This window comes from Spodoptera frugiperda, chromosome 5 (assembly GCF_023101765.2).
Source record: "Spodoptera frugiperda isolate SF20-4 chromosome 5, AGI-APGP_CSIRO_Sfru_2.0, whole genome shotgun sequence".
In the NCBI taxonomy this organism is placed as follows: Eukaryota; Metazoa; Arthropoda; class Insecta; order Lepidoptera; family Noctuidae; genus Spodoptera; species Spodoptera frugiperda.
Genome location: NC_064216.1, coordinates 12,221,173 through 12,235,676, shown reverse-complemented (window position 1 = coordinate 12,235,676; position 14,504 = coordinate 12,221,173). Strand labels below are relative to the sequence as shown.

General features: G+C 35.2%; 3 protein-coding genes across 3 annotated transcripts in view; all 3 read left to right on the top strand.

Moving 5' to 3' along the window:
- Positions 1-101: 101 nt before the first annotated feature.
- On the top strand, positions 102-1,700 carry LOC118271846 (thioredoxin domain-containing protein 15). The gene is made up of 2 exons (XM_035588088.2): positions 102-292; positions 805-1,700. The coding sequence occupies exons 1-2, from the start codon at positions 241-243 to the stop codon at positions 1,641-1,643; spliced, it is 891 nt and encodes a 296-aa protein (XP_035443981.2). The 5' UTR covers positions 102-240; the 3' UTR covers positions 1,644-1,700.
- Positions 1,701-2,157: 457 nt separating this feature from the next.
- On the top strand, positions 2,158-4,841 carry LOC118271845 (glyoxylate reductase/hydroxypyruvate reductase). Its single transcript, XM_035588087.2, has 3 exons — positions 2,158-2,761; positions 3,241-3,502; positions 4,130-4,841. The coding sequence occupies exons 1-3, from the start codon at positions 2,619-2,621 to the stop codon at positions 4,760-4,762; spliced, it is 1,038 nt and encodes a 345-aa protein (XP_035443980.1). The 5' UTR covers positions 2,158-2,618; the 3' UTR covers positions 4,763-4,841.
- Positions 4,842-5,611: 770 nt separating this feature from the next.
- The window catches only part of LOC118271856 (SH2 domain-containing protein 4A), a 67,872-nt gene continuing 58,979 nt past the window's right edge, over positions 5,612-14,504 (top strand). The window contains exon 1 of the mRNA XM_050693836.1: positions 5,612-5,765. The gene's annotated coding sequence lies outside the window, so the exon portion shown is untranslated. The remainder of the gene's footprint in view (positions 5,766-14,504) is intronic.

Genomic DNA, 14,504 nt, shown 5'->3' with positions numbered 1-14,504 from the left:
AATTATAAGCATTAAAATATACCTATCTCTTTTTATCTTGTGTACTTTTATATGTTGCTATTTCGCGCAACAGATTTAGATGACAGTTATTGGAACAAAAACGTCAAACCGATTGATTTATTTACAATGTCATGTCATGAAAGGAAACAAAAAATATTATAATTTTAAATCGTATTTAAATAAGTATTTCACTGATTTTCCGAATTATTCTATTAGTCATAGTGGTCAACTACATCCAACATGTATCTACGAATAAGCAGAAATTTTTATTTTGTGTTGTTCTTTGCGTTTGGTGAGTATTCTGAATTATTCTAATTGGAGTTCAAAAGATGTTTTTGCATTATCACAGGCTGAAATCATAATTCACATTAATATTTTGCTAGAAACCGCTTCATCATAAGCCCTCTCCTACCTTTCGTTGTATCGGAAAATGATGTAAATAAATTGAACTATTAGAACTTAGAGGTCTAGAAAAATCTGTAAAAAATAGATAGATATCGGTTTTCCCCAAGGTTTTGAATCCATTAATAAGTTCGTAAATATGTTATAATCGCTCAGTATATGGATTTGAAACTGAATACAGATTTCAGCCAGTTCTATGTCTGACAATAAATAATTATAATTAAGAGCTCAATGAACTTGAAAGTGTATAATCAATCAACTATTGTCTGCAAGCATCATATGTTTTTAATTAATTTATTAGTCTTTAAAATGTTAATTACATTATTTTTCTGTCAATATTTACATATTTTCAACAAAAACAGTTTTGATAATCTTATTTACCATCTTTAAATTTGTTTCCAGCGCTTGTAACAGTGACAACACAATTTGATATCCAGGAAGAAACAGAAACAGAGGTAAAAGATGATATTGATGTGAATGATGTTCCTAATGTCGATGACTCAGAGTCATTGCTCTCCAATGTCGTGTCAGATGTCAACAAAACACTCACTAATTTATACAACACTGTCACCCTGGCCAATGTTACTGCAGAAAGCACTAACAACACTGTTAACGAAACTCGGAAACTCATAAAGTGCAAGGAAATAGTCTATGACACCAGTGAGGAAGTGGAACCAACAGTGGAAATTGTCAATGCTTCACAATTAATTAAACTGTTACATGTGAATCCAGAAATAACAAGTCGGGACATGGAAGCTGATTGTCTGCTTGTCTTCTTCTATGCCAGAGCTTGCCCCTTCAGTGCTAAAGCAGCACCACACTTCAATGCACTTGCAAGAGCATTCCCTGATGTAAAAATGGTAGCACTAGATGCTTTGAAATATGGCGGCACAAATACTGTTTATGGAATAGTAGGGGTGCCTACACTTAAAGTGTTTCACAATGGCAGGCCCTATGGGAAATTCAATGGCACAGAATATAATATACAGTCTTTCAGTAAATTTCTTAATGCTGTCACAGGAAAGCATGCACAGAGTCTGGTAGTTATGTCTAAAGACTTTCAAGGTCCAGTATCCAGTGTGGTAGAAATCGAAACTGATTATTTTCTAGTCCTATCATGGTTGTTTATTATTGTTTGTTCTATTTATTACTTCATGCAGTCCAAGTGCTGGACTATGATTGTGGAAATGGTTCAAAATAACTGGAGAGAATCAGAGGCTCAACACGAACATAATGATTAATTTGTTATATTATTTAATTTATAGGTGAGAAATGATTAAATGCTGATGTTTATACAACTTATTGATTTTCATTGATTTATGAAGTCAGTGTTATCATCTAGTCCTTAGTATAAGACCATCTTTTAAAGTTGCATATTTTATTCACTTATCTTCATTCAAACTGACTACAAAGTGAGCGCGGATGCGTAACAAGCGGCATGTGATTCGATTTCCGGCTCGGACAAAAAATATTCGTGTTATTTAGTTAAAAAAAAAAAATTAGTTGCACAGTAGGGTTTTAGAAATCAATGAAAGTTTTATTTTATTGTTTTCACGCTATAAACTTTTAATTTCAGATAGTTGTATACTCTGTGGGCAATCACATTTCTAAACGGAATCTTCCTGTCAATTTTTGAATTTTAATAACACAAATACAAGAAGTATGAAAATGAATTAATAAGATAAGGTTTTCCTATATTTCTTCTTATATTGATGATAAAATACTTAAAAAGGTATATCTTTTTAATATGTAAACAGTTACTGATTACTGTATTGAGATTTGTCGACAATATTCATATTCAAATTCTAGTCTACAGACAGCACTTGATATGTCAATCAAACGTCATCACGTGTTCGTTCGTAAACTCAATGATAACCGATAATATTATCATTATTTAGAATTTACATTATTATGAAGACTCGTTTAGCTTTTACGTAATAACAGTATTAGTAAGTTAAAGTAGATAATATGAGCGTATCATCGTTTATAAGTTCAACTAGGGGCAAGGTCATATTAGCAACGGTGGCTGCTCTTCACATGACAATATACTTTGCCAAACCTTCGCTTTTCAAGGGCGAAAGCGTGACAAAAAGTGAAGCAGCTCCGCCTCGATACTTGCCAGAGAAGTGAATAAACGGCCTTGGATCGCTAGCGAGGCGCAAACACGAACAAGGAAGCCGGTAACAACTGGAAAATAACCTCCTAACAGAGTATTGATGATTTATAAAAGAGTAGTTTCGTCAGCACCGTCTTTAGTCCGCGGTGTCGTTGCTGCAAGGAAGATGAGCTCCGAAAGGTTCCAAGTGTTTGTGACGCGCAATGATATGCCCCAGGGCGGCATAGACCTGCTGAAGAAAGAGTAAGTAGATTCATTATTGTAATGTACATATTTATTTGTAACATACAGTTGTGTACAGTTACGTATGCTCATACATGTGTGAGACATATGGTTGTTCTAGAAATTGTGATTCTATACCAAAATATTTAATTCAGTTCTTATTGGGTCTGATTATGTATAATTTGTAATGTTTTCACTTGTCTATCTGGTTACTGTTGATCTTGATTTTTTTTATGATTAGTTATGTTGTATAACTAGTAGTTATTATAATTGTATATAGGTTCTTGTTATTCTAGAATCCTCTTTCAAATCTAGTTGATAACAAAAATAGGATTAAATAATTTAGAAAAAATTAGACTCTTAAAGGATCTTTGAATCAATATTAGTCTAGTAATTTGTAGGTCTCAAAATGTTATCAATAATACTGTTGGCATATCCTGTTTTGTATAATTACAATTTTAATTAATAAATAACTAATTTGTTCATATCTCAAATTACAGATGTGACGTAAAAATGTCAACGCACCCATCAACGATGCCAAGAGAAGAACTGCTAAAGGCCATTGCTGGTGTAAACGGTATCTTCTGTTCTCTAACTGATAGAATAGATAAAGAGGTGCTGGACGCAGCTGGGCCAGGTCTGAAGGTTATAGGAACAATCTCCGTGGGCCATGACCACATAGATTTGGCGGAGTGCAAGAAGAGAGGTGTCCAGATCGGATACACTCCGGATGTACTTACTGATGCTACTGCTGAATTGACTGTGAGTATTTAAAGATCATGCCTATTATATAATGGATTTAGGTAGAGGAGTGTATACTAGGGCATCCAGTTTTCATATATGTCATGGTACCTAACTAATCTAATTGCAACCATATTGTTGTCCAATAAGAAGTCTATCTATATGTCTGCATTTGATTCCCTCACAGCACAACTCTTTGTGTGGTCAACAAATTGTTGTTCCGGGTCTGGGTGTGATGTGTATGTGCACATGTATGTTTGTAAATGCACCTACAACAACAGGAGAAAGTCCAGTATTGTATTCATGAAGAATATGTATTGTAGAATATTGTATTCATTCAGCAATGTCATAACTATGTGGTTAGTGAGAGTGGCAGATAAAAGTTTAAGAGAAAATAGTAATACATCAAATAAAGACTGTGGTTTATACTACCTTATAAACACAAACCATAAGTAGTTACTTGTAGAAGTACAAAATTGTTATCTATAACTATGTTTACCTAAATAAATAAGTAATATTCATTGGTATTTGAAACTTTCAGTCTAATTGTTCCAATTATCTTCTGAATTAATCACATCCATTATCCACAAAGCTGCCATATCATCAGTAGCTATCTAGCTATTATAAATTGTCTCATATAATTTTCAGATGGCGCTCCTTCTATCGACATCACGTCGTCTCCCCGAGGCGCAGCATGAAGCGCGCACTGGTGGTTGGAAGTCGTGGGCTCCGACCTGGATGACCGGACCTGGACTAGCAGGCTCTACCGTCGGCATCGTGGGCTTCGGCCGCATCGGACAAGCGGTCGCACGACGTGTCAAAGCATTTAACACCAAGAAGATCCTCTATTTCAACCGCTCTGAACGCCCTGAAGCCCAAGAAACAGGCGCCATTAAAGTCACCTTTGATGAACTTCTAACCCAAAGCGACTTCATCATCTGCTGCGCTGCGCTAGTACCTGAAACTAAGGCAATGTTCAATAAAGCAGCTTTTGAGAAAATGAAGAACACTGCTATATTCATTAATACAAGTCGAGGTGGGACTGTTGATCAGGATGCCTTGATTGAAGCGCTGCAAAATAACACCATCAGAGCAGCCGGACTTGATGTCACTACTCCTGAACCATTGCCTTTAGATAATCCGCTTCTAAAGCTTCCTAACTGCGTCGTACTACCTCATATTGGCAGTGCAGCCATCGAGACTAGAAACACGATGAGTGAACTCACTGCCAACAATATTTTAGCTGCTCTCAAAGGTAAACCAATGCCTGCAGAGTTGTAAGGAAAATAGAAAATGTTTTTTAGATATTATGTATGTTTATAGAATATTAAGTATAAATAAATAATCTATTTTATTGTTATTTTGATGTGTTTAGATTTATAACTAAAAATATATAATTTAGATTTATAACATAGATGGCGCTGGAGTCAAACTTTACTTTTTCTTCAGAATTTTGAATTATTGGTAAATCTTTGAGTTTGAATTTGAAGCTATGATCAGTGGAGTATAGTACTATCTGTTGTCCATACCAAGAGAGTCAACCACATTTAAGCTTAGGGATCTGAAATCGAGACCTCTTTCAGACATCCATACGTTAGGTATCATTTATATTAGTTTCTTATACTTTCTTTTCTTGTCACGCCACAAACAAATATTTTCATATTTTTATATCTAGATTAGACTCAGTTTACTGCCTTGTTGGTCGAGTGGTCGCGAGTGCGACTGCCGAGCAAAGGGTCTCTGGTTCGATTCTCGGGTCGGGCAGAGAATTATTTGCCTTTTTCGATTTTTCGAAAATTTCTCAGTAGTAACAATGAGTCTGGACTTGTACCCAGTATATGGCAAAAGGCTCACCACTACTACGTGGGACTTATAGCACAAATGGTGAAAAGTGGTTGTACATTGTATAGCGGCATTAGGTACATAATTTATATTTGTTTCTTATACTTTTTTCACGCCCCAAACAAAATTTAGTGTATATCTAGAATAGACTCATTTTGCCAACACTTAACAAGTATTTAAAAACCTGCTAGTGGGGGATAGGACATGTAGATTGTAGTAGGAATTGCTCTCACACTGAAAACAAAACAGGGCGGGCGCAGTGAAATTTTGGTAGCAATATACAGTCTTTCTAAGTCAGTAGGCTTAGGTAAGCAGTCGGTGCGCCGCCGTGCCCGCGAGCGGTCGTAGGAGCCGAACGCGTGCTTTCGATTATTTTATTTATTTTATCGAAATATATCCGTATCAATACGTGTTGTGTATGCGTTTGGATGCAGTGGATACGGTGAGTTGCGGATGAAATTTTGTCTTATTTTTTCAGTTATACGGTTGATTTTTCTGTAATACTTTTTGGAGTAGGAGTTGAAGATTAAGTTTTTAATGCTGTTGCGATTACTAACGCAAGTTAGTAATTTGAAGATGCTGTTGACTCTTTATCAGTAGCTGTTTTTATTGCATCTAGAATTTTGTGTTTGATTGTGGTTTGGTTGATTATTTTGGTTGAAGGTTCTGCGTCAACAATTTGCAAATCCAATCAGATCTTGTAATATGTAAGTCTTAATTACTGGTAATAAGGTGTAAGGTCCTATCTTATTTTCTTTACTGTAACTTTTGGTAATTTGGGGTTCTTATACCTATGTTAAATAAATAGACTGCACGGTTGGCGCGGTGGCTGGGCAACCGGCTGCTGCCTAACGTGTAGCGGGTTCGATTCCTGCACGGAGCAACTCTTTGTGTGATCCACAAATTGTTGTTTCGGATCTGGGTGTCATGTGTATGTGAACTTGTATGTTTGTAAACGCACCCACGACACAGGAAAAAATCCTAGTGTGTCCCATTTAAAAAAAAGAATAATATAAATAAAAAAGTTACCAGCATGTCTACAAAGATAACTTACTTAACTAATCGGGTACAGGTTCTCTGGTTCTCCTGTGTCCGGGTGCTTATTTCCGACGGTCCCGGTGATTATGTAAAAATTCACAAACCTTGTCCTAATTAATGACAAACACGATAAAAATAGTTAAGTACTCAATTTGGTCGAGTAATTCGGGAGATTTATGCTTGCTTATAATTTTATCAAACGAAAATTTATTTTTTACTTATTTTTGTTTTGTATTAAGTATCAGTATCAGTACCAGTCCACTTGAGTATTTGTATTCGAGTTTTATGATATTTTGTTAACGTCTCCTTAACCTTATCCAAGTAGGTATTAGTATAGAAGGTCGGATCGGTCAAGGTTTCGGTTAATCCTAATAATCCATCATGTGATTTATCCACTTACACTAAATCATGCCCGGAGCTGCGGACTACCTAGCGGGTTTACCGGGGGTCCGGCTCGAAAAGCAGGAGTCGAAACGGGGAACGGGGTGGTTTTTAGTCAGTAAGAGTCTGACACTCCCTCTCGCCTCGCACAGGGCGGGAGAAGTCATTGGATGATTTTCCCCGCTTAAAAAAAAAACTAAATCATGCACATACATATATAACCTCACGCTTATCTCCCACGGGGGGAGATACATGTACATATTATGTATATACTATAATACTGTACATAGGAATACTGTACATAGGAATACTGTACACACGTACTTTCTTAATTAACCAAGAATATATCTACCTATCTACGTAGTTACTGCAACTAAATAGTTTACGTTGGTCTTGCGGCCACATGCAACTACTGAGCAAGGAGTTTCGGATTTGATTCCTGGGTCGGGTAAAATGACATTGGTGATTGGCAGTAGGAAGTAGGAGTCTGGAATTGTGTCTGATGTATGGCAATATTGGTAATGGCTGTAGACTCATCTCCTGCCAAGTTATTTAGGTACAACAGGGATTTATGACTTGCGTGAGTACCAAACTCAACATGTACCCTCGCGTAACTCTTCGGGAAATTACAATAAATTTTGAAGGTTAGTTGCACTTGTGGCATCTTGATCAATGATGCAGTCTATTGTCCAATACCAAGGCCACGTGTATTATTGCTATGATTTGGTGATAGCAAAAAAATCTTTGAATAGCTTCTTGCTTTCCCAATTTGTGATAAGGCAAAAATGTTATACAAATAATTGATGTGTAGACCATAAGACATATACTGTTTAGACCATTAGAAGCTATTTATTTTTGATACTTTTTTCATAAGTTATGATTTTAACAACGACACTAGTCGATGTTGTCTCTGAGAGACAAATTCCTTTAATAAATAAATAAAAAAAAACAAATCTGTCTATCACAAACAAAAACTTAACACAAAGATCATAACTCCGTTGAAACAAGCAAGACCCTAATTAGTGTAAATAGTATTTAACCACCTAATTATCGACTTTCGTGTGTTCTAAAACGTGATTCACTTTCCGAGACTGCAAGCAGTCGTCGCGGGAATGCAAACGGAATTCATTAAAAGTGTGATCAGACTTTCATCTTGTTAGAGAGGAATCTAAACGTAATAATAATAAAGTAAAGTAACGTACAAAAATCATACTGCGCTACAGCTCGGAAGCACTGAATAGTTTGATAAAAAAAGACTGCTGCGATGACTTTCTACGGAGCAATTAGAAGATTCGCACACGAAAGTGCAGTGGAAGTATTTAGCTACGACAGTATGCGCCGGCGTCGGGAAATGCACGATTTATGCCCGCGTCAACGCGTACTCTCTTAAATTTTTGATGTCTTGCCGTTAAAATTGTTTCTAAGATGTTGTGCAAGTTTTAATTAATCTGATGCTGTGATAATATGAATTATTCAAGAATATCTTTGTTATAGTTAGGTGTTAGGTATCTATATAGGTCATTAGGCATAGTCTGACCCAAGTCTGACCTAAATACAAAACAGGAACAGCTTAAAATAAAAAAATACATACAACCTCTTTTTAAACACACCACAACAAATACTGGTTGTCACTGTACAAAAAAATATGATGCCATAAAATTTACTTAAAAACAAATACGTGTTTTCTCTTTATTTAATTTTATGGCTTTAGCTGCAGTTTTTTTCATCGGAAATGGCCATTACCACATGTATTTTTTTTTTCAGTTGGTTCAATTTAATAAAATATCAAAAGCACCTAATTGTTTTGAAACTGTATATATTTATAAAAATATTAAGAAACATTTCCTTACGATTATTATTAAAAACTGGCTTATAGTAACCAAAAACAACAACGCCATAAAAACAAAAAGAAAAAAATGCTTATCTTTTTTATTTTATATGGTTTTCACTGCAGTTTTCCAATGTAAAACGGCCATTACGTTTAATAATAAAAAAGTTTCTATAACTAAGAAGGTTAAATCCCACAGATTTTATATGAAAATAATGGAATTGTTTGTGTCATGTAAAGATCGTGAGAATTATTTTCTATGAATGAAAATGGCAATATTATTAGTAACTTGTCCTCTTGTTATGGGTTCAAGCCAATGTTGTTTGATTGCAGATGGAAGTGGTATCAATATTGACGGATTGGCGTACAAACGTATTAGTAAACATTACCTACTAGGTAGTAAGTAGACTAACAATATATCAAATGATATTTTGTTAGTCTACTACTGATATTACCGATGTTTAAAAAAATAGGCTCACCTCCTATTACATGGGAATTATATCACAAAGGGTGTAGGTACATTGTACAGTGGCATTACGTGGCGTAATGTGATTCCTGTCTACCCCTTCGGGGACAAAAGGCGTGACGTTATTGTCTTTCAAAAATAATTCAGCCATTTGCCTTTGGTATAAAGTAATGCCTAGCTTGCATATGATAATTTCTACATTTGCATTTGCCCATTTGACTGAAATATCTGCTTATAAATTCTGATTTCACAGTCATTTATTAATTTTGATGCGTGGTTTGTTAATCATAATTTTATGCTTTGCTGTTTATTCATATTTTGATTCAATTGTTTGTGAAAAACCAATTATTTGGCTAGCTATTGTATCTAATCGTGGTTGTTTATTATCTTAAACTGAAAATTACGTGGACTACAGTCACAATCAATGCTTATTTGACTCATTTCTCAATACTATGGGAGTTAATATTAATCAAGTCTTATTTACTGGGCTATTCTAATTGTCAATAATTCGAAACATTAGAAGTGAGCTCGATGGCATTCTCGCTCATTATTGGTCGAGATTTTTTCATAACCAATTTTTATTAAAACTTGCCCCACACTAGTATTTTCACCTGTGTCATGGATGCGTTTACAAACATACATGTTCGTATACACATGACACCCAGACCCGAAACAACAATTTGTGGATTACATAAAGAGTTGTTCCGTGCGGGAATCGAATCCGCTACTACACCTTACGTGGCAGCCGGTTGCCCAGCCACCGCGCCAACCGTGCAGTCAACCAATGACATGCTCATTTCTAATGTTTCGAATTGACAATCACAGAATAAGCAAGCAGAATTAGCATTGAATCTATATTATTGTCGGTTGTCAGGATATTCGTAGGAGTGAGTGACATATCTAGGTAGGTACATAATATTTACATATAGTATGTATCTACATACTATTATATAGTCTATATAATATAATCATGCTGTTGACAATACAGTAACTATGGCTTATTTATCATATCACACGGTGAACGACGATGAATACATATTTAATTGAATTAATGAATTAATTATGTTCAATGTAGTCCATATTGTTTAATTATAATCTGTGGTTAAAATGAAGTTAGAGCGTTGTGAGATTTATGGTGCATGGTACATAGGAATATTTAAATAAAAAGACAGGATTTGAATGCCCCAGTAGGGATGATGACTAGGGTATGAAAATTAAAAATTCATTTAGTCCGTCAGTTAAATTGGAACTGAAAACATATTAGACAAGTATTTTTTCATATTTTCCAAGAAATAACAGTACTTAGATAAAACAAACGCAAAAACGTCAATTCTACGTATAAAACGTACCTAGAAATGACGTCATGCGATATTTCAAATCAATATATCCTCGAAAGTATTTGTTTCCGAAAGAAAGTAAAAAACACGTGTCTAATGTTTTAAAATAATCTACAAGACGGATATTAAAATAAAAATTAGTCATCTACCCTATTGAGGATTTGCTTATCACTTTAGGAAGCAAGTGAACCATTTTTAGGACGGACATTGGGCTTATCAGTACCTACCTATTCACACTCATTACTACACCTATGATGAGCCATGCCATAACCATAACGTAACTTCCTAATTACTTGCCTATACCTATTTATGGAGATGTGAGTCAGTTTTAGTTTCCTTAAAAATCGGTTTTTGACAAGGACATCTCTATATTATATAAAAATCAATTGCTGTTCGTTAGTCTCGCCAAAACTCGAGAACGGCTGAACCGAATTACTGCCGCACTCAGAGTCATTTAATGATTACTTAAAATATTCCTTAATAACGATTTTGTAATGAAAACAATTGCTAAGGGCTGGGTTAAGTAACCATTAAATGACTCTGAGTACGGCGGTTAGCAAATTTTGGTCTTGAATTATTTGTGAAAGTCTAGGGAAGGTTTAAAAGGTGAGAAAAAGATGTTTGAGGCGGTACGAAGTTTGCCGGGCCAGCTAGTCATTTAATATAAGTATTATAGACATCTAGGTACAATGTATACCTATAGAGCTGCTACGGCTGAGAAACACAAAGAATCTTGAGACCCTGTCAAACAGGTCCCGCGAATATGGGCGTGCCTTTTATATTGGCCTGCAAATCAACGTACACCAACACTTATATTCCTGTCATAGGATTTTAGACTCTATATCAAAAACAATGAAGTTGAAAGTCTAATGAATAATTTTGACAGAAAGGAGTAGGTTGATGTGCTGGTCACGGGAATAGTGACTTGGCGAAGTAGTCCATTGTGCAAGCTCTAGCTGCGAGAACAAGTTGACCGAACTCTTGTTTTCGTTTGAGAATTCAATTTGTGATTGAATTTATGAAGGTGGTGTTAGGTTTGTAGGGAAAAGGGAAGGATATTACCTATTTGTTGGACTATGTACTATGCTCTTTGCGTTGTCTCATTCAGGAGTTATGAGTCATCGACGAGTACCTAAAAATTACCTAAACGCAGCACAATAATTTTGTTTTTAGCAAACCTAGGTACAACTTACAGGAAAACCTTTGGTTCTCTATCATTAAATTATTATTTCGATACATGACAAAAATAACTCATTAATCATTTTAAAGACGATCACAAATTGGTTGCATTCAACATCTCCATTCTACAAAATGCACAATGAGCGGGAAAACACGGCTTGAAAAAAGAACGTTATTAAAATGTCATTGTAAGTTTTTTATTTGACATGTCTAGAGGAGACATCGTCGCTGTCAAAACATCGATATCTCGAGTCATCGATTGTAAACGATTCTCGAACCGATTTGCATACTCACTCGTTATGAATTTGAAACTAGTTTTACGTCAACTTCTAGATTCAACGAAAGTGGTCTTTATTTATGTAGATTACGTAATATGACGTGGAGTTAATTTTTTTATAATAAATTATAATTTTGAGTAGGCAATTATGTATGTGAAGTAATTGGATTATTTTTACTTACTTAGTATATATAAACTTGTTAATTATGTGTAGTGAATGGGATTATCTAGATTTTAGTTTTCTTTTTGCATTAATACCTACTTGTGTTAGTAGGATGGGTGTTGTAGATAATACATCTTCGTGTACTTGGACTGAGATAAGCCTTCGAGATTGTTGATAAAAAGAAAAGTGAGTACCTTTCCTCGTTAACGTTTACTTAGTATGCGCTGTAACAGTGTAGGTAACTATGTTGCATATGTATAGCAGCTGATGAAAGAAAATATGCCTTAAGATTCAGTATAATAGGGAGGGTCAATTATACGTAGGTACTTGAAATAGGACTATTGGGATTTGTAGTTGTACCTATTCTGTGTGTTATGTAACTTAGTCGATATTAATATTTCTATAGATAAGTACCACAAAAGTTTTGACAGAAAAGCAGTAAATATTTTGATGAAAAATCGAACTCCCCAAGAATCGTCCAATAATGAAACCAAAACCTACAAATATCGAAAAAAATAAACCCATTCTGTGTGTTATGTAACTTAGTCGATATTAATATTTCTATAGATAAGTACCACAAAAGTTTTGACAGAAAAGCAGTAAATATTTTGACGACAAACCGAACTCGCCAAACAAATGTCCAATCATGAGACCTAAACCTACAAATATCGAAAAGGGAAATTGGAAAATTGGTCACACAACGCATCGAGCACTGGGCATCACTTTCGAATAGTGATGTGGCGTAGTTCCCACGTACCGATTACCTGTTCCGTATGAGCGGCCGAGTGCGGGATAACGGTGCACACAACGGACTGCCTGCCAGTGCCAGCCTAGATGTACACGATGCGGAATTATTCGCAGCACTATTGTATCGGGATCACACCTGTTGCACTCTCACCATTGATAAACTACTTCTGTTTAAATTGACGGGGGCGTGTCAAGTTTAAACACCGAAATATTGTATTAAGTTGGAGTTTCTTGTTGGTTTAACTTTTTATCCTGGAAGTATCAATTTGTGCATTTTGTTCTTCAACATCTAAATGACCAGACACCAGGGTAGTCAGGATACAGACATATTTAAAAAATAACGTATTAGTGACTGCTATTTAGTAAAATAGCTGGTCTATCAATAAAAATAATTAATTGGTTTAATTAGATCAAAACAGTCACTAATAGGTTCGTAATTTTTTTAAATATGTCAGCATCCTGGCTATCCTTTATCACTGATCGAAATTGGCAATGATAATTTCGATTTAGAGACCTTAATGGTATCTAGCTTAAAATCATAACATCCAACCTACATTAGGTACCAACATATATCATATCATGTACGTATGTAACATTATATGTATTATGTTTGTGCACCAAATTGCCGGCGACCCATCGACCCGTAGTTCCACCTGCAGAAGGTTGCACCAAGGTCACCAAGTCACGGCGGTCGGATGAGCATTTTGCAAAACCTATTTTTGACAATTTCGATGTTGCAAACATAACTATTATAGATGTGTGTCGTATAATAGGCTACTTTCCTACTAGTCAAATTCAATACTTTTTTCGAAACGTCAAAAACGATACTACTTTGTATGAAATAGTGCGTTATGACGTCATAAGTTTTTGATGTCAAATAGCAGACTTATTTCTAGCTAGAAAAAATCGAAAATTAAATAGTTCATCAAATTTATGTATGAGAGTGTGATCCCCTTTTTATTTTATCTGAAATGTAAATTAGTCTTCTAAGGGATGCGTATTCAATTAATAGTGGAGTCCTTGAGGAACCACGTTGACGGAAAATTATTGATTGAACGTTTCAATCTTTTTACTACTTACGTCAAATTAAGGTTATGGTATGACTAATGTCTAAGGGCAATATAGGTACGTAGGTTAATTAAAAAATACCAATTCCACCGACATGACCACCAGACACCTACAAACTATCCTAAAATGTGAAATTGCAAAATGCACTTAGGATTACCTCGCTAATAAAGTAATATTGGTAATACAGATGTTGAAATTATTGTAGCTCGAACCTTGGCCGGCCTAATGTAGCCATTATTGCAATCATTGACTTTGTATATACTTATGCACTATTTCATTTCTTGCAATATGATTTAATTTTTGTAATTGTTTTATTGTCGATTTTCGTATAGCTTCTACATAACTTCTTCACACCTGTATCCCATCGGGGTAGGTAGAGACAATGGACCGCCAATTGCTACGACTCTTACATACCTCTTTCGCTTCATCAATAGTTATCAGTATTTTTCTGTAGCTTCTGATTAATAATTTACTGAGTTACATCACTTTGCCCTTTCTTAGAGGACGTATCAAAATGTTTGAGTCATGATGACCTGTCTCCTAGGTCATTGCCATGACTTTACAGTGAGAAGAGTTTCCACGTATTGATAAGAGAGTAGATAAGTTGATCCTTCATCTTTATAATCTCAAGATTGTCGCTCACTGAGAACTTTCTTTACAATAAGTATGTAGGTACTGATCAATTTTATAATCTTTG

Bases quoted from the DNA above. Each gene is read 5' to 3' on its own strand.
- LOC118271846 (XM_035588088.2), top strand. From the start codon at position 241: ATGTATCTACGAATAAGCAGAAATTTTTATTTTGTGTTGTTCTTTGCG. The intron at 293-804 runs GTGAGTATTCTG...ATTTGTTTCCAG, and splicing joins TGTGTTGTTCTTTGCGTTTG to CGCTTGTAACAGTGACAACA.
- LOC118271845 (XM_035588087.2), top strand. From the start codon at position 2,619: ATGATTTATAAAAGAGTAGTTTCGTCAGCACCGTCTTTAGTCCGCGGT. The intron at 2,762-3,240 runs GTAAGTAGATTC...CTCAAATTACAG, and splicing joins ATAGACCTGCTGAAGAAAGA to ATGTGACGTAAAAATGTCAA. The intron at 3,503-4,129 runs GTGAGTATTTAA...TATAATTTTCAG, and splicing joins ATGCTACTGCTGAATTGACT to ATGGCGCTCCTTCTATCGAC.